Source organism: Alligator sinensis, unplaced genomic scaffold (genome assembly GCF_000455745.1).
Source record: "Alligator sinensis unplaced genomic scaffold, ASM45574v1 scaffold1377_1, whole genome shotgun sequence".
Classification (NCBI taxonomy): domain Eukaryota; kingdom Metazoa; phylum Chordata; order Crocodylia; family Alligatoridae; genus Alligator; species Alligator sinensis.
This window is the reverse complement of record NW_005842585.1, coordinates 222,517-247,497: the sequence shown is the minus strand read 5'-3', so window position 1 is coordinate 247,497 and position 24,981 is coordinate 222,517. Positions and strand designations below refer to the sequence as shown.

The window sequence follows — 24,981 nt, the reverse complement described above, 5'->3', positions numbered from 1 at the left end:
TTCCCTACAATAAGCTTTGCATCCTGCTCAATCCACAAACCTTCTGAACAATGGCCAGCACGGCCAGGATCAGGCCCCTTTGCATGGAAGCTTACAGAGTAAATAATAGGGCTGTGCGAAACTTCGGCAGCTGATTCGATTCAGAGGAGATTCGGCCTGATTTGGTGTCGGAATCTCTGAATCAGAATTGAATCACGACACCCATTAAAAGGTTCAAATCAAATTGGAAGCCTCCAAATCAATTTAGAAAAGATTTGGAAAAGATTCGGAAGGCAGGTATGCAGGAAACAGAAACTGAGAAGAGGGAGGGGGAAGAGGGGGGGAAAGACTGCTCTGATGTTGACATCTGTAACTGGCCAGTGACTGTGATTTTTCCCTGAGTTTCCTTCCAATCATAGTGCTTTGGGGGAGGGATGCAGAAACAACATATAAGGCTGTGTGAGAAGTGATCTGTGCCTTTTGTGAGCTGTCTCTCTCTTGGACCAGCAGCATCTGAAAGGCTCTGGCTTGGTATCTAGTCTCTTGGTAGCTAGCTAGTCCTCTCTTCTGTGTTTTCCCTGACAGTGTGTCATCACTGTGCAGGAAAGCACAACATATATTACAGACACACACACATTTTGCAGCACACCAAACATTATGAAGCATGCTGGAAAGGCAGGTGCTAGATCTTCTGGCAGGAGAGGGAGAGGGGGCAGAGGGAGAGCTGCAAGTTCCCCCTGGCAAAAATAGATGCACCTTCTTTCCTGGTCGCGATGAGTCTTCTGCTGCTAGTGGGAGCAAGGAGGTGAAAGTGGTGTTTGCACCTGTACCACCTCCACTAACACCAGTAATAACCACCAGCACCTGCATGATAGTCTTCACCCCAATTTCAGTTCTCAGCACAAGCCTTCCAGTGCCAGAGGAGGAGCTGGATCTGGAAGCAGCGGAGCTGAGTGACATAGGTAAGGAAATTCTGGGGAAGGAGGGGGAATCTGATTTTGTGCTCCACACCTCTCCAAGTTCCCCTAGAGGCAGGTCTCTTCTGGAAGGCACTTTGGAGGAGGTTGTAGGGGCAGGTGGCTCAGCTCTTCCTATTGTTGCACCTCTGTCTGGTGAGGAGTGGGATAAGGCAGGATCCCCACCCTCAACCCAGAAGCAGGTAGGTAGTGTAGTGTGAGATCATTTTGAGGTGGCAGATGATCTCAGGTATGCTACCTGCCAGCACTGACGAAAGCAGATCAGCTGCGGCAAGGAGGTGAAACACTTCACCACCAGGGCAATGCTGCTACATCTCAAGAAGCAGCACCCCCTTCCCCTTGTTCCTTCTCAGCCTGGCACCAGTGGGAGCATGCCCAAAAAGAAGTCCCCCTCTCGCTCCAAAGCCCCCTGTTCCCAAAAAGCAGAGGCAGGCCACCCTGGACCAGTGGAGGAAAGGCAGAGACAAAGTGGGGTGCATTCCCAAGGCGAGCAAGGTCACCCAGAGCATTGGGAAGATGTTTGCTCTGGATGACCAGCCCTTCTCCTTTGTTCAGGGTTCAGGTGGCCAGCCTTTCTCCTTTGTTCAGGGTTCATAATGTTTCTGGAGGTGCAGCTGTAAGATCCAAGAATGGTGATGGTTCTGTTGTGGGGTGTAGTAATTGTGGGGGTACTAGAAATATGTTGGCAAGTTTTGCATTTCATGTCATGGCATGGTCTGGATCCATCTGGTGTGTTTTGGGTTATAGGAAGTTTGCTTCTGGTGATTAAGTTAGCGAGGTTTGATGCTTGTTTGCATTTACAAAACACCTTTCACAGATGAGCCTATGACCTTCACTTCATCAACCTCCTAGATACAAAAACTCATGGACTCAATATAGGCATTGGATTTATGACACACTATAACCTACCTGACATCTGACTCCCCAGGTACTGCTCCACTTTTACCTGCTACATCCCTCTCCCCACCCCTCCCAGCCTGTCTCTCACCCCCTGATGCCTCAATTTACATTTTCACTGACTGGCTTTATTGCGTATCAGCCCAGCCTCTGGCTTCTTTACTATTCATTCCATCCAGGAAGAGCACACACACCAACTGCAGATGCTTAGCCTGACTAGGGGTTTTTAAACCCGAAAGCTTGTTAAGATATATTTCTCCAAGTATCCGAGTTGGTCTAATAAAAGATATCAGATTGACCCAAAGAACCTTGTCTGCCTATGTCCTTAGACCAACACAGTTACAAACTACACCCCATAACACGCACAAGTGATACGAGTTTTGCTTTCAACAGTTTGAAGGGCACTTTCACAGAACCCCCTGCACCTATCTCCTTGGAACTTGGCAGGCTTCATGCCCTACGAAGGGGCTACCATCCCTGCTGTTTGCATCTGAATCGGCAAAAAATTACAAAGTTATAGCTATTTTAGTAATTCCCTATTATAGTCTATGGCCGAATCTCTGAATCTGAATTGGCTACTTGTCGCTTTGCACAGGCCTAGCAAACAGCCAGCCAGGTCCACAACTGATGCAGCTCTGCTGAAGTCAGGGGGGCTGCATCAGGGTATGGGCCTATGGGAATGAACAAAGCAAGTTAAAATGAGCAGGGAGTTACTTCAGCTGACACACCGCAACTCTCCCTGTGCTTGCTCTTATCCTGTGCTAAGTTACAGATAAACTGTAGTAACAGCCCTGGTGACCTATTGGGGGACAATTGCCACAGACTGGCTTTCACCTAGTGCAGGGGCAAGGGAAGCATACAGACTCCCATGTGTTAGCTGCTCCACGGTAAATCCTACCTCTTTTAAACTGTCTGCCATTTGTTCATTTGTCCATATACTGGTACTCATTTTACACTGGGCAAAGGTCTGGCCTAAAATCTGGCAGAGGAGAAGAGCATTTCATGTGTAACTGGATTCCAGAGATTTTCATGCCCTTGTTTTAAACCAGAAATGTCGAACATACAGTGCATGGGCTGGATCAGCCCCACAGGGCTCCTGGAGGGGTCAGAAATCTGGGGGCAAGGCCCACTACTGAAACCCAGGGAAAGAAGCCTCGGTGGGGTGTGTTTCAGGGCAGGGGTCAAAAACCAATTGAGTTAACACCTTTGACTCTTGGACACAGATCATCATAGCACCACTGCCAGGTCCAGATCCAGCCCACAAGGAGCCCTGTGGTCCAGATCCAATCCAGAGGCACAAATCAGTTTGATGCCCTTATTTAAAAATGTATGTATGGTATGTTTTAGTTCTGGTAGGTTCTGGCATTTGCGGCTGATGGCTGGTGGCGCAGCTGAGGAAAAGTCTGATGCGGGGGGAGGGAGGGGATTACTGGGCATGGAGAATAAATTAGAATTGTACCAATACTGTACTACTGGAGTTCTTCCCTAAATGTGATCAAACAGATTTGGCACAGGGCTGACATAGGATCTTCAACACATCCACAGGCCAGGTGAAGGTAACACAAGCACAATTGACTTTGCTGGAGCTGCTGGCAAGGTCAGACCTGGGACCTACTGTGCTAAAACCACAAGCCATGTCCCACTCATGCCACAGGATTGCAGCAGGCTCACTGATGCAACAAAGTGGGTTGTACCAAGTACCTCCTCCCTTCTCACCCTGATCCCTGCCAGCAGGAAGGACTTGGAAGCACCTATGTCTCAAAAAGGAGGACAGACTCCCTTCCTCCCTTGTCTGAGGCAGTCCAGCATCTTCTCTGGCACTTCAGGTACATTACAAAGTTAAACCAACTAGAGTCAGCCTGGGTTCCCAGAGCACCGTATTCAATGAACAGTGCAGCAAGGAACCAGGCTTCATGTCAGCTGGTTCCCAGCTCTGATTTGTCATTCCCAGGCATGTGCCCCTCTTGGACTCATGCATCAGGAGGCTGGAAAAGGTTGCTGGCAATGACATTTTTAAACAACCATCAGGAAAAGCAAGGCAATGGGGAAGGTCAGCAGATTCAGATGAGCAGCCCTGATTATGAGCAAACCCACGGAGGGCTGTTCTCCCACACCTCCCCCTCCACTCAGAAGCCCCTGGCTGGTACTTACCACCAAGGAACTCCACTTAACCAGCTCACACTCCCTTGCACCAGCAGGCAGGAGGAGCCTTCCTCACAATACCAAGGGAGAGTGCAAGGAAGGCTTAGGGTGCAGAGGACTTTTTACTCTCAAGAAGACAGGAGAATCTGAGCTCTGATGTGGGTCAGGCATGATGCAAAAATAAAAACTGCACCTCACAGGCAACAAGATTTCTAGTCTTGCTAGAAAATGTCCCATCGACCTGCCTTCTGCAGCACTGCAATGAGATCAGGACTGAGAATCTGAAAGCAGCAGCCAGAATTCATGCATGAAATTCCCATTAAAATTGCAAGGAACCCTTGGGCTGAGCATGAGTCAACCCCTGCCTCAACAGAGGGCATAACATGGTAGAAGCATGTTATAGCCAAGAGCACTGTGCATGCTGATGACAGGTACCTCAGTACAAGGTGCCAGAGACGGCTGTCAGCTGTGGTAGTAAACAACTGATGCACCTCTTGGAATCTACAATGGATTAGCTTTTTATTAAAGCATCAGTCATTGTTTGTTAGCTCCTTAAAGCAGCGGTCAGGAACATATGATGCATGGGCTGGATCTGATCCTCTGAGCCACTGGATCTGGTCTTGGGAGCCACAGGACTTTGCTGCTGCCCTTATCCAGGCTGGGGCTGGGCAGCGAGGAGCTATGCTGGGGCAGGCATCTGAAGGCTGTGCCCTCATTGCCACAGCTTCTCCCTGCCCCCTGCTTTCTTGCTGTAATGTGGAGAACTGAGCCAGAGTCAGGCAGCTTTCAGCTAAGCCTCTGCTGCTTCTGGGGGTGCAGGGGGCAGAGAGAAGCAGCAGCAGTGTAGATGCAGCATCCAACTGTCTGGCGCCAGCACAGTTTCCCACTTGCACCTGTGCTGCAGCCTGGGAGCAAGGGTCTGGGGAGAAGCAGTGGTAGCAGCATGGGCGCAGTTCCCGGCTGCCCAGCCCTGGTGCAGCTGCCCTCCAGCTTGAAGAGGCAGTCATGCCCCAGCCAGGGAGCAAGGGGCTGGGAGAAATGGGAAAAGTGGTACCAGTACAACTCCCAGTGGCCTGCCCCAGTGCAGGAGCAGCAAACCCTCCTTGCTGTGAAATGCCACTAAAGCCACTCAGCCTATGTTGGACTGGAGCCAGGCTGTTCCGGTCCATGGCTTGAAAAGTTTGCTGGCCCCTACCTTAAGCATATGGTTGTATTCATCCAATATAAACTTTCATATCTACCCAGCAGAACTTTTACAATCTTTTCTCTGATGCCTGATGAAGGGTGTTTGTGTTTGAAAGCTTGCAATTAAGGAATTTTTTTTTGCAAAAATCTTCTTGGTCTAGTAAAAGATATCACCTCTACCATGAGCCCTGATTGCTTTTTCCTCTAGACCAGTACGGCTACAACCTGGATACCTGGTTGGATTCATGTCATTTTCACACTTCCCTATGAAAGAAGCCCCTATTAGGAGCACAGAAACCTCAAGGAGATGGCACTTAGAGCTTGGGGAAAGCCGACTGGGGTGAAACTGCAGCAAAGTGAGGAAAAGGACAGCTACAAACAACAGGAAAGTGCCACCACTGGCCCATAGTTTCCTCTGAGGTGCGGTGCAGTGATCTTACTGCCTTGCCACCCTTCCCAACATATCCAGCTTCTTGCTTATTTTGCTCTCCTGCCTGCGATAAGTGCTTTAATTAGCTGCTGTGAGCTGAGATCTTGGCCCATTAATCCAGCCTGCAATTACCGAGTAATGAAAAGAATGCAAGATACCTGAGTCAGCTTTACCCTGGAGTTCCCTCCTTCCCACAGCACCCAAAGAACAACAGCCCAAGACCTGAAAGCAATTACTGCCTTTCCACAGCCGCAGAGCAGATGCAAGGCAGGCTGCCATGCATCCCAGCATCCTGCAAGATGGCTGGGTGTCCCCACGAGAGCATCCTCAGCAAATGGCAATGGGGTCCTTCAGGAGGAAACACCAGACCTTAACAAGACACAGCATCAAGGAGAAACAGGTGCTGCAAACCAGAACCCCACCATCAGCTTGGCGGGATATCAAAAGCCTTTTGGGTTTAATACATCATAAACCCTGACTGCCATCCTGCTCTGGTGCTCGCTACATGCCCTGAGTTATCAGCTGGCAAGCAGAACCACTCAGTGGCATGAAATGCCCCACACACGTGTGAATGATGGAAGAAGAAACCCCAAAGGATGTCATAAAGTTTATGTAGGTTGGCAGAGATGTCAAAGCAGGGTGTTGAGTTACCTTCTAATTCCCAACACTGCGCCTATGTTGCCAACCCCAGATGTTCAAAAAATCGCAAGTCAGCCCACTTTTCACCTGCCAAACCACTCAATCAGCTTTAAAATCCTAAGAATAATAGGTCAGTGGCTCTTTATTCGCCCTCTGATTTCTGAGTCCTCAGGGGTTGTGTTTCCACACTTTTCTCCCCGTCCCCCCCCCACAAGAACTAGAAACGTATTCTTTCTCTTTAAATGGAAGCTATAGTGAAAAGACATCAGGAGCTGGGGTTTTAAAAAGCCCCAAGTATTGCTGGACTCATGAAGTCAATAGTCGATAGACTTAGGATCTCAATAATGGGAGCAAGGGTGGCTTGATTCAGGGGACCTGTAGCTGCAGATGATCACAGAGTAAGAGCTGAAGCCGTATCTACATAGCAGACTACAAAAGGAAGGGACCCTCCTCCGGGGAAAGCAATGCAGTATAAAAAAAAAAAAAAGCAGTGGGTTGTTCTGCCATCCTGGCAATTTCCAAGTGACCACAAGGAAAGGGATGTAGCCACTGGCAGGTCACAGGATCAGCTAGGTAAAGGGCTTCAGAAGCTGAACACCACCACTAGCTTGCATTTCATTAGCCCTGCAGTAGCGAATTGGGATAAAGGCTTTTAACAGCTCCTGTGCAAATTAGGGGAGACCTATGCCTATGTGAAGAGCATCAGTGCCAGGCTTAATACTCCTTCAGTTCTATTTGAGCTCCAAAGTGATGCACAAGTGGCAAACTGGTGCAAAAGAGGATTTCAACCCTTATGAGGAAAGGCTTTGACCCCATCCCACCACATGGAACAGCCACAGAGGAAGGAGAGGTTGCTTGTTCCAGTAGATTGGGCATCTGGGGACGTGACTTCTATTCCCTGTTCTGCCATTAACATACTTTGTAACCTTGGACAAGTTTCTTCCTCTCTTTGCACCCAAAGCTCTTGTCTTCTACCTTCTCTCTCTTCCTTATCCATAGATCAGGGGTGGGCAATTATTTGGGCCAGAGGGCCACATGGGGAGTTTTGATGAGCTCTTGTGGGCCAGGTCAGCATGGCAGGGACAAAATCAGGAGCAGAGCTGCCACTGGAGGCCAGGAGAGCAGAGCAGCACCCAGCTGCAGCCTCACTGGGAACAGCCCTGCAAAGCTGCATGTGCTGGCCAGGGCTGGGCTGTGGGTACCAGCAGGAGCCCAGTGCAGGCTGCCCTGGCATGACTAGGCAGGGCTTGGCCCCATGTGGGGATGCCACGGGGGGAAGCTATGGGCTGGATTCAGCCCACAGGCTGTATGTTGCTCACTCCCTATTTAGATAAATAGCAATTGGGAAAGAGACCAATTGTATCTGTATAGGGATCAGCCTGGTGGGATCCCAATCTCGGCTGGGGCTTTGGTGCTACTGTGATATATAGTTCTGGGGCCACATTTCATGGGGGGATTTTCAACCAGGTAGTGAATTCCTGCATATGCCTGACCCACAGGCTGTGAGCAGTGTGAACTCCTGGTACATGATACTGATGGCACCCAATCCTCCCAAATTCTAACAGTTCTGTTCAATTTATGCAACAAGCAATGTTTACAAGCTGCCTTTTGCCATTTCTAAGCTAATGAATCTGCAACCATAACACAGAAAAAGAGAAACTAGGCAAATGCCAGGAGATAGGGTAGAAGGCAGAGTCAGTCCTGGTCCCACACAGGTGCCTACAAAGTGCAGAGCTAGAGGGCATGACACCTGTTCACAAGAACTCCTCCCTCTCACCTAGGTTACCAAACTTTACCCTGGTCCTTGCAAATCTATGTCACCCCTCATTCCTCATAAAGTTCCAACCTTTCGGAAACTATTTAACTGGAGGCCAAGCTTGAGAGATGAATAAGAACGTCCTCTTTTTGCAAACAGAAGTCACCCCTCGTGAAAGACCAAAACATGCTCACAAGAGACTGTTATCTGCTAATGGCGAGTAGCGTTAAGGGAATGACACATTTTGGATGAGCTGCCAGAAAATCAAAGACTTCATTAGTCAGATTTGGACTTATCAAGCTTCCCTTTTTTTTTTTTTTTTTTAAACAAGGGCTTTGTCCAGCTGAAGGGAAACATATTCATTTATTGGTGTTGCAAACTGACAACTGGCTAATATGTGATTCTGCACCTCAAAGAAAGGCTTGTAATTGAATTATCAAGTGGATGTTTGAACCTGCCTGCAGGAAGGAGGCTGCATGGCTCTCTTGTGAACCAGAACACGATCAAGGCCTTTAGTAATAATTAGATCAGGGCTGTCCAGCTTCAGTGTGGTTGGGGGCTGCTTGCCACACGGGTCACAGGCCCCCAGCCACGTGCCATGGGGGCCGCATGCTATGCAGGCTCCAGGAACTCCCACTGCATACAGCCTCCCTCTGCTGCACAAGCAGCTTTAGCCCACCCTCCCCACCCACCACTGCTTGAGTCCCTGCTGCTCTAGCCACATAGTGAAGCCTTACCTCACATCCCCACCACCACTTCTGCGTGGGTGATTTGCGTGACCTGCCCTGACCTCTGCTACTGCAGCCATGGAGAAACCCTGCCTCATGTCCCCACCCCTATGGTGTGGGCAGCAAGCTTACTGTCAAGCTGCCTGCCCCAGAGACTCCAGCTGCTACCACACCATCAGGAGCAAAGCAGGGAGTGGGGGCTGTATAGGAGCCCACAGGCCTCACTTTAACACATCGCAGGTTGGATGCAGCCCTTAGGCCACCAGTTGGACAGTCTTGAATTAGACGATGAACAAATCCAGGAACTTGACCATACAAAATAGAGAACTGCTTAAAACTTACAACTTTCTACAACTGTTATACTGTACTATACTACACTTCTCCTTTCTGCACTTCCCCCTTTCTTGACAGAAAGAAGTGTTACCAATTGGTGCTGGCAGCAAGCAGTTTCGTGGATTTTAAATTAAATTGCTATCCTGATGGGGACTGCATATAAAGGACATTGCAACATAATATCACAATATGATGTCAGATATACACACTCAGATTCACTCGCAGTGGCCACATAAGTATGGAAATGTGAGAAAACAATTGATGTTCTGTTTGGGACAAGCACAAATGCTGCCAGCTCACATAAGTGATTCTTGCAATGAAAACAGGGAACAAAACTGAAAATAGACTGCCCTCATGGCACTGCCAATGTAGACCTGTCTGAATTAGAAAGGAAAAATTACCTCTTTTAAGTGGACAGCTCCATTTGTCTTTTAAGTGAGCTGTTTGTTGTGCAACACATTAAGCAGCAATATCACAGCACATTGCAAATCACTGTGTGCTCAGCATGGGATTCCAGATGAGCTAATAACAGACAACAACCCACAGTTCATGGGCGACTATTTCAGGAATCCTCTTTGACATGTCAGTGCAAATACAATGTGCATAGCTCATGCTATGCAGAGCCAATTGTTGTCACAGAAATAAAAACAGTAAAACTTGCAAAGAATTTTACATATGGATATAAAAAGCCAGCTGTGATGGATTGGAGACATCTGTATTTTGCACTTTTAGACCATCCCAGCATGCCTTACAGTGCTTCAAGAGGGACATTAGTTCAGATAGAGGTGAATAGGAAAATAACAAGGGTTAAATTTTCAGAAGTGTCTAAGTCCTCCTGACTTTCAGCAAGACTTTGGCTACTCAGAAATAAGTCACATGTGAACAAGGCACTGATGTGCTTTTGAAAATGTTACCCTGAGCCCTTAGTGCCAACATCTGAGAGCTTCTCAAATCAGTAGCACCCACCTGAAGTTGTTTCAAAAGATCCACCAGGCAAGAGACTGAAATGAAAAGAACAAACCAACCGCACAAAACAGGTGCCCCATGGCTTGGGCAATACAACACTGGAATCCACAGAGAAGTGGAACCCAACCATGTAATGGTAACCTCATCCTCACCAAAGGTGAACATTACAGCCACTTTACAGGAGACATGCAAACAAAACCAAGGCGGACAATGACCATCTCTTGAAGACACCCAGAGTGCTAGTGACCGCTCTTGTGCATGGACAGAAGTAACATGAACGCCCACCTAATCACTGACAACAAAAAACAGCAAATGCAAGCCATGTGTTGAAGAGGGCTGATGTAATGGGTCATAGAAGCCAAACTGGCCTGACAACAAACTCCAGCTAATATGCTGAAAAGTCAGATGTTGAATATCAGCAACAGATGGATATTCAATCTGAAGCTTCTGGGGGTGGGAGGGGAGCAGGAGAAGGAAGGTCCAAGGCATGCCACCCCTGCCTCCCACCCTGGATTTGCACTTGACTGAGATGGTGGTTTTTCTTATTTGCATCCAATCTACCAATATACAATACAGTTCAGAAAGGAGAGAGGCAACTGCAACCACAACCACAATCTCTGGAGTGCAGGAAATCTGCTTCTTCCGAGTGATTGGGTATGAGGCATTGGTAATTCCAACCCATGCTTGAAATGGCCAAGGCCCAGGCAACAGTTAGCTCTGCCTCATGCCAGCCCCTCCATCTGGCTGAAACTGGCCCCAAGGGGTCGAGCTCCTACCTTGGCTTGTAGGCCCCTTCCCTTTGTTGAGCTGCTTGAGGCGTTTCTGGTGGGACTTGCCATTGTAGTGGATCTGTGCCTGGGCAGCTGAGTTCAGCTGGATATTGCAGACCTCGCACAGTGTGAACGACTGGTGCTTTTTCTCTCGCTTCATGTGCTGCTCTGACTGGCTCGGTGGGCAGCTCGCTGTCTCCACCAGGCGGATCCCATTCTCAGGATGGTGAGAAGGGCTCAAGGGTCGCTTCATGCCTATGGGAAGAAGCACAGACATTCTGTGAGCAGGTTGGGCACTCAGATTGTAAGGGCATGGAAGTCAGGAACAGACGGGCCAGGAACCACCCAGCACTGACATCTGGTGGGTTCAGGTTGGACAGCTGCAGTCTAAACCCAGTCTGGGTTCCCAGACTGTCTAGATTCTCAGCCTGACTTAGTTTGAAAGAGAATGGGTCTGATAGCACCTCCCTAAAGCAAAAGGGGCAGCATTTAATGGCTCTTTGAGTTACTACGTTCGGCAGCAAGCTGTGGAGAGCGGTGCCTTTCCCAGGACTACAATGTGCTCAGGATGGGGAGAGAGAGAGAGGCCCCTGTTCCAAATATTCCTGCCACCAGCAGTGATTCTCAAGTGAATTACGGGACTCCAGACACTCTGAGACCATCCTGTATCCTCTGTGCAAGATCAGGCAGACATGCATTTGGACCTTAAGACCTTAATCTCCCCTATGAACACCTGGCTGTTCAAAAGGTAGGACTTACAGCTTCCCTTGTAGGTACCCTCTGCTGCTTTGCCACATATGTGTGTGCTCCCTTCCATTTCAACTGCTGGGGGAGTTTGGTCATGTTTGATGGAAGTCAGGAATCACCTTTGCTCCACATCCATGCCTGGGTAGGAAGCAGAGAGCCAGCCTAGCAGGGAGAGAAGGAGCCAGCCAGCCCTTCAGAGGGTACATAAGGGGGAGCTAGGAAACTGCTCTCAGAGAGGTGCTGGGTCAACACAATCTCACTGACCTGCTGCAGCAGTGAGAAACTTGCCCTCCAAGACATAATCAGTCCTGGCTCCAAGGGAGCGGGGGCTGTCTCCAGCCCTACCCGGGGGCTGGTGGAACATTCATAACTCATGAAATTTGGGCTCGAAGAGGCGGTAAAGACATCCAAGCCCTGTGATCGCGTTACTGCTTCATATAACATGCCTGGGAGCTGGCAGCTGGTGTTTATAATATACACAAACATACTGTACATACTGCCAGAGACAGCACTGGGGGTTAAAGAACAGCTGGACAGGCGGGCTCTGCAGGTCACAAGACAGGCCCCAGCCCCCTGGTAGCCAAATGTGTGATTGACACATGAAGGAAATATTGTAAGGGACCAACTGGCTTAACAGCAGGCACTGCTAAACCAACTGCGGGCCAACAGGGAGAGCACAGAGGTGGGAGCTTCAATTCACCAAATTTTAGTCCTTTGAGACTCTCGTGATCAGCTTGTCTGACTTCCTGTGTCAGGCAGACCAAAGAGCCTCAAACCAGTGCTCTCTGCCTTGAACCTCTTGCTGGCTAAGCTTCAGTTTAGGAAAATTTGGCATGTTGGATGGAGAGAGTGTGATAAGAAGTCATCTCCTCCTCATGTTTATACATTGCCCAGCACAGCAGAGCCCTATTTTCCACTAGCCCACAGGGTTCACTTTAATGCCAATAATGATGACTGTATCACTTGAAAAGGCATCCAGTCCTGATCTCAGCATCTGGAGTGATGGGCAATTTGCCCATCTCCTTCGGTGTGATACTGAAGGGTTTTAGAACTACTTTCCTGAAAGATGCTAAGAGTCCTGCTGCCACTTCAGTTTACCTGTCATCACACATCAGTGAGACCCCCACAGCTGGGCTAAATACACACAGTCAAAAAGCCCAAGGCTGAATCGATTCAATCTTTGCAGATTCGTCTAAAATGTGCAGATTGAACTGATAAGCAAGAGAACAGACATTCACTTTTGATTCCTGAAATGCAACCACGTGCCTGCAGTGGCCCAGGCCAGAAGCTGGGGAGCACTAGAGCACAACTTTCTGCCTGGCTGGAGCAGACAGCCTAGGTCAAGGCTGGCCAGCCTATCCTGCGAAGGGAGGTTTGCAGGGGAGGTGCAAAGCATCCTGGAATGTTGGAGGACTATGCATTAACTTGAATCTGGAGGGAATCTGGGACAGAAGTTTAGCCAATTTAACCTAAATCAGTTAAGTCCAATACTGCATCCATCCAGGTTTATCATAAACTGGTTTCAGCAATTGCAAAAGTGGCTTATATGCACTGAACTTCTGTTGTGTTACAGATTTGAACTGATTTCTGATAACTTATACCGATTTATGTGTAACTTCTATCCCTAGCCCTGGTGTCCTGCCAACACTGCTCTCATTATGGACATAGCTAACTACTATCCAAAACTACTTAAGCCCATCAGGCCTTTCAGCTGCTATCAAGCCCACCTCACTCTAGGCTCAGACATCTTTCCAGCCCTTGATCAAGGGCATCTTCTTGGTTACAGCCCTTGCTTTTGACTCACAGTCCTTTCTAGCTTTCCTGGCAGGGCCTCCTGCCTAGCAGACTCCTGCGCAGTGGAGGTTTGCACCTCACACCTGTTGCCACTTTCCATCCTCCTAACAAGCTCTTCTCTCCCAAGATCCAGCTGCCCTTATATTTCCCACCAGGCTCCATGTCTGGTCACCTGTTCTCACCACAGGCCACCTGCTAAATTTCCTCCCTACCTGAGTAGTGTGAACTAAACCTAGTATTTTTTCTCTTGCTCACCGATGTGCATCTCCATTAAAGTCAATGGGGGGGTTTGAGCAAGACTCCTCTGCGAGTGGAAAAGAAGAGGTTCTGTAAGGTGATGTTGTTTTAGAGACCAGGGGCAGTGACCAATTTGTCAGGATTGAGAGGCAGTATATTTCTCAGCCAATTACTGGTCATTTCCTGACCTGACCCTACCCTGGAGAATCACACACAATAAATAGCTTTCTATATAATTTAGGTATCCAAGATGAATCTCAGCAGAAAGGCACCAGGCAGACCTCATAGACCAGGCCAGCTCATCAGGCCTGCTAACCAGTGACAGGGGAGCCCACAGCACACACTCTGCAGCACTGTGCTCACAAAAGAGCAGTACATATGAGCAGCCTCAAGATGGAGCAAATGCTCTGTTATCTGGGTTTTTTTTTTTACTTGAGAAGGCAAAAGTACTGAGGTGTGCACACAGTTGGAAGCAGCTCTGGATTAAAACTGTCTGGGGTGTTAGGAACACTCCAGCAAAGAGCCCCCACAAAGCTGTGGCTGTGACCCTGTCCTCAACTAGGATCAATGGTGACAGAAGTTTTTCCTCTTCTCCCAAGGACACAAGAGCAGCAACAGAGAGACCCAGAGGGAGCAGTCTCATCTCACCAGCGACTGACCACCCACAATGGCAGGCAGTTAGCCCTGTTCCCCCTCCTTCCACACATGGACTCCTTTGCTGGAATGGAGCTGGCAGGGCCCTCCATACCCTGGTGCTAACTTCCCATTGAAAACATGGCACAGTTCACACTACCTGGAGCGAATGTTTCGTGCGCTCTACAAAATCAGGCATATATTGCTGGCTTGGTTAAGCTCAAACCCTAGTCTCCAGTTTTTCCCTGCAAATATCAGATTTAGTTTTTAAATGAAAGATGAGAGTCTGTTGTACTCATCTGATGACAAGAGCCACGACCTTAGGCATGAGTCTGTAGCGTCTGTGCCTTCATGTGTTTTAGAGACATTGGGTAAAATTATCAGACATGCCTATGTGATTTTTAAAAGCACCCATGCGACCTTGTCTTAAGGATGGTTTCTCTTCAAAATGGCACTTACGTAGTTTCGAAAATCTGAGTCAACACCACAGGCAATGACCCCTCCACAAGAGGGAAAAAACAAAAGTACAGGCAGTCCTTGACTTACAACGTTTCAAGTTATAATGTTTCGCACTTACACGGTTTATAAATTGACACCCTGTTTCAACTTTATGATGTCAGTTTCGACTTTACAATGCTTGATCCGATGTTCGCTGGCATGACGTCGCAAGTTTGCTGCATTGCTCATCTCCCTGGAGAACATCTGTCCAAACTTCCTTGGACACTTTCTTTAAGAAAGCAGACAAGACTCCAGAAAAACCTGCAGTTAAGACTCTGGAGAAGACTCCAGCCAAGAACCCTTCAAAAAGTTCAACAAAGAGCCTTTCAAAAAGTTCAGCAAAGTCACCTCGAAGAAGTCCTTCCAAATCAATATGATTGCTATTTACAATATAAATACATTAATGTAGCTATATTACTCATCTATAATTGATCAAGTACAAAATTCTGGGGTATTTTTAGTGAAAATAGGGTATTGGGCCTTGGTTCAGGAACCAATCCCCCCATTTATAACATTGTTTCTTATGAGAAAATTGGTTCCGAGTTACAACGTTTCGACTTAAGGCGTGGTTTTCAGGAACCAAATGTGTCGTAAATTGGAGGACTGCCTGTATTGGCAATCAGTGATGGATGTGTCTTCATAGAACAGCGACTGAAATCTCCTAGAAAGGTTTCCACCTCCCCCCTTCCCAAAACGAGAAAAAGTCAGGGAACACAGCAGCATCCAGAACAAGTTTGGGCTTCCAGAGAGCAAGAATGTTGTCTGTAATTTGGGGCAGTTCATACCAGTCAGGCAGGAGAGGAAGGGCTTGCGTAGAGATTCCGTGAACGCAGGCTCAAGAGACAGATGAGAAACAAATGAATGATAAAGACTGGTAGAAAATAAATGAATCCTGGTCTTTGAACGGCTCCCTGACTGTACTGTGCCACTTCCTTACAACAATTAGGGGCAATTACACAGGACAACATTTTGAACTGCACGGTAACTGGAGTTAATGGAAATCTAAATTATGAAGTGGATCCTAGAAAAGAGTACAATGCAACACAGCACAACAGAATTGGGCATGTCATGCAGCAGTGAAACAGTTGTCACTGTGTATGTCACGCCCACCCAGTGTGAAACAGATCCTGAGCTGAAGTAAATGCTCATTCTTACTAGCCTCCCTCTTCCACTGTTAGGGATCTGCTACTACTTTAGAGCTGATGGACCTCTCATCCTTTTCCTCCAACAGCATACTTTTCATTCCATATTTCCAAGGTTCCAGGGCCCCCAAATGGCCCAACCACCAGCCTGGGCTTTGACTGCTGCAAACTCCCACCTGCTTTTGGGGCTGCCTTTCTTTGCAATGCAAAGCCTTGATACGTTGAAATGCTGTCACAAAGTCACCAGATCTCTCTGGAAACCCTTTTAATTCCCCAGAAGGTATATGCAAACATTTCCTTTAAAAGTTATATTTAGTCAAAAGTAACAGAAAGCTTTTTATGAGCTGTTAATTGAGCTGAAGACAAAAGACAAGACCCACAGGGGAGGAGAGTGACCTGTATAGCTCTGCTGGGAAAAACAGCCACTGTGTTCAGTTTTTCCAAGCCAAGGTGTAAATGGAGCTAACCCTGGTGTCACTGTCACACTGCCTCATTAGAGACATTCGCTCTTTTCATCTGGCTGTGAGCTTGAAACGCAAAGCGTGCCTGTGATCATTTTTAATGTTGCAAATTTTCAATGAACTCCTTCACAAAAACTGTAACACAAAATATCATCTTACTGTGTGGGAATGGATGGAGACAAAGCTTGACCACAGCTAAGCCCAGTTCAGAGCTTGACAGATATCACTGTAGCCAGCCCCAGATGCAACTTAATTACAGGAGAGTTCAAAGGCACTCAGAGCTCTAAGCCAGAGTACTCAGAGGGGGCTGTCACTTTGCTTTTCCTCTGGATGTAGTAGACATACTGGCTCTTTATACCCAATATAGACTCAGGAAGGCTGGTCTCCACCAGAATTAAGAGGCACCCACTGAAGCTAGTAGGAAGCAGGTTTAAAACTAACATGGGAAAGTTTATGCACAACATATGGTTAACCTGTGGAACTCACTGCCACAGGAAGTGGTAGAGGCAGGTAGCATAGCCAGGTTCAAAAAGGGACTACACAAATTCATGGATAATAGATCAATTAATAGCTGTTGAACAAGAATGGTTGGAGATGTTTCCTCTGGCATCTCTAAACCAATAATGGTGGATGCTAAGGAGGGTAATGAATAGGGGTTAGACCTTTTTAGATACGTCTGGTTCAGTGCTCTCCCTCTGCAGCATTCACCCCTGCCCCTGTAAATGACAGGATAATGGGCTAGATGGACCTTTGGTCAGACCCAATAGGGCAATACTTATGTTCTTACTGATGCTCTGCAGCTTTAAGTATACCAGTGGAGCTAAACAAGTACAATTCCTCTAATGTGAATGCAGTTGTATCAATTTAAAAGCAATTATGCCAGAGCAAGTGTATGTTTATTCACATACTATAAAAAGAAAATGTGGTTTTGGGACAAGGCATCTTTACACTGGCTCACTTATGTCCATCCTTGGGGACATACCATTTGTTCAGTAACCATGTCACAGCCCTCAACCAAGTAAACTAACCCAACTAAAAAAAACCCCAACTATCTGTAGACCTGGCCTCTGAGTTTTTAAACTTTTGGTTTTTTTACCTCCCCATATTAGAATTCTTTCAATTCCAGGCCAACATTTTAAACAAGGGAAACCTCAGTTTAGGATCACTACATTTTTTTACATGGCTGGATGTTGAAAAGTATAGCATAGTACTAGGGGATTCTGGAAGACCTATGAGCCCCCTGTCCCCATGCAGACAAAACACAAAGTGATGCACTTCTAAATAGTACCTCTTTTCAGAAGATACTTTTTTGAAGTACTATGATCACTTTTGGAGTGCTTCAGAGGGCACATACATCTATAGCGCCATCCCTTTGTAGCATTTCAAAAGTGTATGAAACACTTCAAATGTTACATCTGTCTACCTTAAAAGGTTAAAATTGAGCTAAGTTTTGAAAAACTTGCTTCCAGTGTTAAAAAGAACGCTTGCCAACTCCTGACTTTATCACACATCTCTAGCTATTTCATGGTCTTTTCCTTAAAGCTCCCTTGGATTACATGAGAATATTCATTTCAATGAAAAGAAAAGTTATAGGCCCTGTGAAAACATGACCCCACCCCCAAAGGCTCCAAAGATAAGAGATAAATTAAAAAAAAGTGTAAAATTGAAATATTTTTTACAAATCTTTTGATTTTAAGCCATTCATTATTTTGGGAAGGGTGGAATCTGCCTTGTATTTTAAGGTTAGCAGTGCCAAGGACTTGACTATTTTGGCATTAAAAGCAACAAGAATCACCAGAGAAGTTGCCTCAAACTACAAAATCATGCGGCTTATCACTGCAAACAAAAACACATGACAATCACTGGCATCAAATGCATGGAGATTGGCAGCAGAGGCACGTGAGGATCCTCAGGGGCAGGTGGCCATTATGCAGGGATGGAATAATCATTAGTCCAGCAGCCAGCAAACAGATCCCGGATCAGCTGCTCGCCTCTCCTCTTATATACAGGAGCTGCCAGAAGTGATTAGCTTGGGGTTGGGGAGGGAAAGGGGAGGGCGGTGACAAGTGACTGAAAAAGATGCACTCTCCCTATGCATCTGTCAGACTTATAAACCATAAACTCTCTCATCCACTTTAGCTCCTCCTTCTGCTTTTGCTTCCTTGTGAAAGGGATTTTAAAAAATTATTTCCATTCTGATGATTCCCTTCTTCTAGGTTTTGGCCTCTTATCTTCCTTGTTCATTTCCTCCCACCCGGTCACCAGAACCTCTTCATGATTGTTCCAATTTTTTGTTCCACATGTTCTTGTTTTTAAAGGAAAAGTGAGAAATCAGAATCTCGGTGGGGCAAGGAGGAGGTGAAGAATTAACTGCACCAGGTCTCAGAGCTCCACTGGCAAAAGTTTTCAAAGTGCTGCACAGCAGGTAGTAAGAAAGGCAGCTGCAAAAACAAACTAGGCCTGCAGGAAGTTTGACAGAAAGCCGGTAGCCCAGGTCTCACTTAAGTCTTACCTTTCAGGCTCAGGTGACGCCTACAAGCAGTAGGCTTAGGGGTGAATTTCATACCGTGGGGAACTGTACCTGCAAACAGGGAGTTTGCCACTATCCCAATCTGGAGCTATTTGCACACAGGTATGTTCACATACATGCATGTGCATGCACACACACATATGTACACGCACAAATACCCTGGAGATTCCTGAGCACCCCCAGTGCACCTTCCTATTAAATAAGATGCCTGAGTCTTGCCCCTTTTAGAAATGGTTCTGTTCCTCCTGCAGTCCTTCAGTAATAACATGTCTACTACAACTGCGCTGATCCTTCAAGGTACCTGTGCTGGGAACACAACATGACCAGGACTAAGCTTCAGAATTGGTAAATCTTCCCAGTTGGTTCCCAGCCCTTGGCACCATGCTGTTGCTTGATACAACCCTCCTCTCTGGGGTGGGAGCTCTAAATAATCAATTGCTGATGGGTTTCACCCCAGTGTGTGAGGGGTGGGTTATCCTGATTTTACAGATCAGGAGCTGAGAGGTGCAGGGTAAGTCCAGTCACTTGTCCAAGGTCAGTCAAGGGGAGAATTTGTTGCAGAGCTGGTAATTAAACCCAGGTCTCCCAAGTCCCTGGTCCAGAGATTGATCAAACAGACATTCTCTGCTTTCTGTCCCCTGGAGCCCACCACAGCTTTATACCATCAGCATCACAGCCCCCAAATTCCCTCTTCAGTAAGCAATAGATACCTAACCCAACGCACAAGATAGGAGTCTGGGACCAAGGCTGCAGGACAGCACAACATAGGAAACAATGTGGGGAGGGGGGTCTAGGTCAATAGCCCCAAACCCAGCAAGCACTCAGCACAAGAGCTCCTGCCCATCTCAGCTGCTGTGGCAAAACACATTGTGTGTGTGTGTTTTCAGTGCCCTACTGTTCTATGTATTTTTATTATGATTACAGCTAGAGAAGCTGAGCTAAAATTGGAACATTATCTGGACAAAATATCTCAAAAATCTCCATGGTCTTTAAAAAAACCACCTCTGATTAGCTCAAAGCTCCCTATCATGACTCTCATTACAATATTTAAAATGTCTGCTCTAATCGCATGCACCCTTGTCTCATTCACTTAACTTCTTCTGTGCTGCATGTGTTCGTTCCGCTTCTCAGGTATCAGGCCTGTAATTTGGTGCCCAACGAGGTCATGCGCGTTAGCTCTAGACACTTGCATTTTTACATCTGATGGTGGCAACACATCCCACAGCAAAACTATCAGGCTCCAGGGATCCTACACATGTCACTCACAAAACATGATCTACCTCCTCCGATGTACCATGTGCCCTCATGGAAACTATGCGCGTGAAACTGAACAACACTGTGCTCCAAAATGAACTCTCATACAAAACCGATAAAGGACAGAAACACCCCATAACCAGTAGAGTACACTTTTCACAGAACAACCTCCCAGTCCTCGTGCTCAAGGGCAACCTATGATGCATCTTCAAAAGAAGGAGCTGGGAACAAAAATTCATCATTTTCCTGGATGCCAAAAAACAAACGTAACACAAGTAATTTTCTTTTCCCCTTTGAAAGTTCTGATTTCTTTTACATAATTTAGTTTATCTAAATCAGCTGTTCTTACTTGGTCTGCAAACACTTCAGGTAACTTCTCTTTGCTCCAAAGGTTTACTGCCCACTTGGATTAGGCCACATCTGCTTCTTGCCCAGACCTGAAGAAAGGCATTTTGTGACCGAAAGCCTGTCTAACATCCCTCCCAACAGTGCAGTCGGTTCAATAAAAGATACTGCTGAACACACCTTGTTTTCTCACATATTCCCAGGGCCATTGTGGCTACAACAAACACTACTGAAAAAGTAAAACTGACCCCAGGTCACAGGGGCCATGTTCTCTCAATGTACCACCTACGTCCACTTTGACCTTGACGTGGATCCTCTGCTATAGGTCAAAAGGTACCTAAAAAGAGAACCAGATAGTTCTCCATGAGCACGGGACCTAAGAACTTGCCAACAAAACATCTGAGCATCTTACAGTCACTAATGGCTTTGACTTTCACAGACCTCAGAGGAGGTAGAGGAGCATTCTCCTTTTACAGAAGGGAAATCAAGGCACCAAGTGCATTATGTGAACAGGAGGTCCATGGCTGAGCCAGGGTTTGAACACAAGCCCCTGGCATCGCAACAGGGCCTTATCCCATGACTGCACGGCTGTCCAACAGGAAACAAAAGCCACAGGGGAAAGAGGGAAGCCCAGGGGCAGCAAATTAATCCCATGTGGATCATATATAGCCCAAAGCCATGAGTTCAACAGCCCTCCATTATAGCATTCTTTTGTCTCCAAGAGGGACGCAGGGGACCTTGTTTCACAGCTGCTTGGAGGGGATGTTTTAAGGAAATCTGCTATTTAATTTGATTCTTCATACAGTCACTGGTTTCCCTGGTGCAAATGACAGAATTTCCACCTTCACCCAATATCACTAAGGTCTTAGCTAGCACTTGGCAGTGTTTGCTTCAGCACTCATCTGTGTTTTTAGCTGCAAATGGCAGCAAGTCTGGGGGCAGAACATAAACCAGTCTCTGACTAATGGCAGATGGGAAGAACTTTTCTTGGGTGCAGGTCACTCCAGAGCTGCCTTCTGCACGGTTGCTTACACTTTCCTCTGAGCAATTGGAGCTGGTGGTTGTGGAACACAGGATGCTGTGCCCTTGGATCTTTCAGAAGAACAATGCCTATGTCACAGCTTCTGGTAGTCAGATTTCAGACACCTTCCCAGGGCTAACAACAGGCCCGGTTACAGGTGGGCAGGCATCAGTCAAGCATGTGGGTTTCTAGTCCCAGGGAGATCAGAAATCTCCTCCCTAGCACCATGGATGACAAACTAGGCAGTCAGACTCCTGACAGGCGTGGAAAGCTCCCTGACAGATGTCTAAATCTGTCTGAAACAGAAGAAGGTCAGAGTTCCTTGAACGCTACACCACCAGAGAGCCTCGTGTCAAGGCACAAAGCACTCCCTTACACACCTCCTCCCCACAGTGATGCTGGCTGGATGTATCTGGGTGAGGCCGCAACAGAGCACAGGAGGCAGAGGCTGAGCTTCTTGGTGCAAAGGACCCAACACCAACAGCCTGTCAAAGGCGAGCATCATGGTTTGGGATGATGGCAGGGAGCAGAGCAGGGGCTAGACAGGGAATGGGCAAAGAAAGGTGCAGAAGATAGAGTTATAGGAAGAATGCGGAAGTCCTAAAAAAGGGGCATCGGGGGAAAACTAGAATCTGTTGTGGGGTGTAGGAGGTAAATATAAGGCTACTTGTTTGATGGCTAAGGAACTGGACTAGGATGTGGGGTTTCTGGGTTTCAGGCCTGCCTCTGCCATGGACTCTGGTACATCCTTGGCAAACTCACTTAATGGCTCCGAGCCTCCACTTTTTCCATCTATGAAATCAGATAATAATACTCTGTAAAATTCTCCAGCCTAGATCAGACTAGAAAATTATAAAGGTCCCTTCTGACCTTAAAATCTATGGAAGGATGGGGGAGGATGGGGGGAGTGTTTCATATAAGGCAGAGGTCAGCATCAGAACTCCTGGGGACTGAGAGAGACATCTCTGAGGAATAAACCCAAGAATCTGAATCAATGCACTTTGCAGAGGGACCTGGGAACTTACTCCTTCAAAGGGACAAGTTTTCAGAACTGCCCAAGGGGTTTAAGGACCTGACATCCCACTTTCAAAAGTCATATAGGGACTTAGGAGGCTGGAGCTCATTGACAGTCAATAAGAGTTAAGCTGCTGAACACTTAAGTGACTGTTCAAAAAGTAGATTTATGTGCTTTGAAAATGTCTACCTTAAAACTTGGATCGTTAGGATTTATTTTCTTTTCTCCATCTCAAATTATAGCTTCTAAATCACTCACTCTTTCACCCACATGTGCACCTAGCCCTAAAGACTCTTCCCAACTCAGAGTCTGCATGAGATTTACTTTCCCAGTTATTCTAAGTGACCAAAAGAAGTTACAATAGAATGATTATTGGATTAAAACCCCTTAATCATCACCTCTTGCAATTTATGACTGTCAAACTTTGTCTCCCAAACCTGAACATCACAAGAAACTGTCAGGCAGGGAAATCTTAGCACAATATCAGTAGCTAGTTCATAATTTTAAGGTCAGTTTTATAGTCTGGTATTACAGTCCATAACCCTCAGGTCTCTCTCTCTTTTTTTTAATAACACCATAAACACACGTTGCAGAAGGTTGTAAAGTAGTGACATATTCTAGATAGAATTTAACATTTAGAGCATTAAATGTCTGAAATAAATAAAAAACAGACTATTTTATAGACAGTGCACAACAGGAGAGCCCATCTACTTCCCAAAAAGCATCTATGTGGACACAAAGGAGAAAATTATGGAGCAAATTTCCCTCTGGGTTGCCCATCCCTAAAGGGAGCAGTTGAGCAGGCATTTCCTTCACACTGCCACCCAAACCAATGTACAGACAGAAGTCTGATTTTTGGAGGGAAGCTTCCCCTACCTCAATCTATCTTGTCAGTGGGAACCTCCAGGGTTACAAAACACCTGCCCATGCAGGGCCATAGGCCTTTTTGGAATATGGATTAATAAAAACACTGATCTGGCAATATACAGCTCATACAAAATCTCTGCCAATAGCACAAACCAAAGGAGGCTTCACTGATAACAGAACTAGGAATGACCATATATTGCTTACAAAAACATAAGATTTGCAGGAGCTAGAAAAGTTGGGCTGTTAGGCTTCGCAGCCTCCTCACAAAGGCAACCGACAAAAAGTGATCGATAAGACTGGAATGCACACCAAAATACGGATGGAATGCACAAGGATCGCGATGACCTGGTAAACATGCTTTATTGTATGGTGAGAACTAGGATGTGCACGTTGTACTCATGTAGTTGTTTTTGACTGGTGTATAAAAGAAAGAGGGTCAGGGAACCCTCCATACTTTATTAGGTTTGGAGGATGCTTCCACAAATCATGCCTGTGCCTTACTGCAGTGTCCTGATCTACAACATGGACAGGCTGGTCACGCATGTTAGTATGTAGGGTGCTTTTTAAGTAATCAACCCAGCCAAGTTTTTGTCACTTGAACTGGGCCTGCAGTCATTCTTTCTGTAACAACAAGGATGTCAGGAGACACACACAATATGAAATAGCAGTAGCAGCACAGATGCATCCCAACTTTGTGTGCACAGACCATGCAAACTGAGGGAGCCTCACATGACAAGTAACACTGGTGACCTCTTCCTGTCAAATGACAACACCAGTGACCACCTCTGACAAGGGGCAGTTTAAAAGCACCTCTGACAACAAGGGGCAGTTTTCAGATGCCTCTGTCTTCCCTATGGAGAAGCCACCTGGCTCTAAGAGCTAAAAAGCTGCAGTGCATGATGGGATCTGTAATCCCTGCAGGTTGCATTTGTGAACTAACATGATAAAAGCCACCATATGGATCTAGATTCACTTTGCTGGGGGGCTCTGGGCAATGACCTATCTAGTCCTGCCCTATAAAGACTGATGGCCTGAACAAGACTTGGACTTATTTCCCAACCTCCCTCTCTCAGTTCTGGACATTCTCCTACTATCAAGCCTAATTTACTTACAAGATACATGGCATCTTGACTTACCCACACAAAACAGATATGAGGGTTAAATTGCCCTTGTGGGCCATTACGATGCTTACAGCAAGCTGCCAAACCAACCGGAAGCTAAAAATCCCTGTCATATTGATTTGGGATTTAATGATGGGTGAAACATATGGAAATTGATGAATGTGGAGCGGCACGTTAAAGCATTCATCTTCTGTAGTTCGCCATGCAGGCTGCAGCGGAAGCTCAGGCCAACCTCAATTTACTTTCAATTTTCAGAAAGACTGTGCTGCTTTCATCTTTACCATCTAAGGCACAGTTTGGAGTTGGGGACATCTGCAGCAGCAGGGATGCACAACACTGGAAACCTCCTGGTGACTCAGGAGAGTTTACTAATACAACTGCTATTAGTAGGTGCATGACAGCAGTGCCTAGATGCTGGGACCAAAATTAGAACCCATCATGCCAGACACTGTACACACACGGCAGGAGACAGCCCCTGCCCCAGAGAATTTACAGACAAATTAACTGAGAGCCA

At 46.7% G+C, this 24,981-nt stretch overlaps 1 protein-coding gene across 5 annotated transcripts in view; it reads right to left on the bottom strand.

Moving 5' to 3' along the window:
• The window catches only part of LOC102384715 (zinc finger protein 385C), a 225,075-nt gene that overhangs the window by 134,855 nt on the left and 65,239 nt on the right, over nt 1-24,981 (bottom strand). For all 5 annotated transcript variants that reach the window (XM_014524249.2, XM_025214511.1, XM_014524247.2 and 2 more), the window contains exon 2: nt 10,809-11,057. In XM_014524249.2, the coding sequence (XP_014379735.1) occupies nt 10,809-11,055 (247 nt within the window). In that variant the 5' untranslated portion in view covers nt 11,056-11,057. The remainder of the gene's footprint in view (nt 1-10,808; nt 11,058-24,981) is intronic.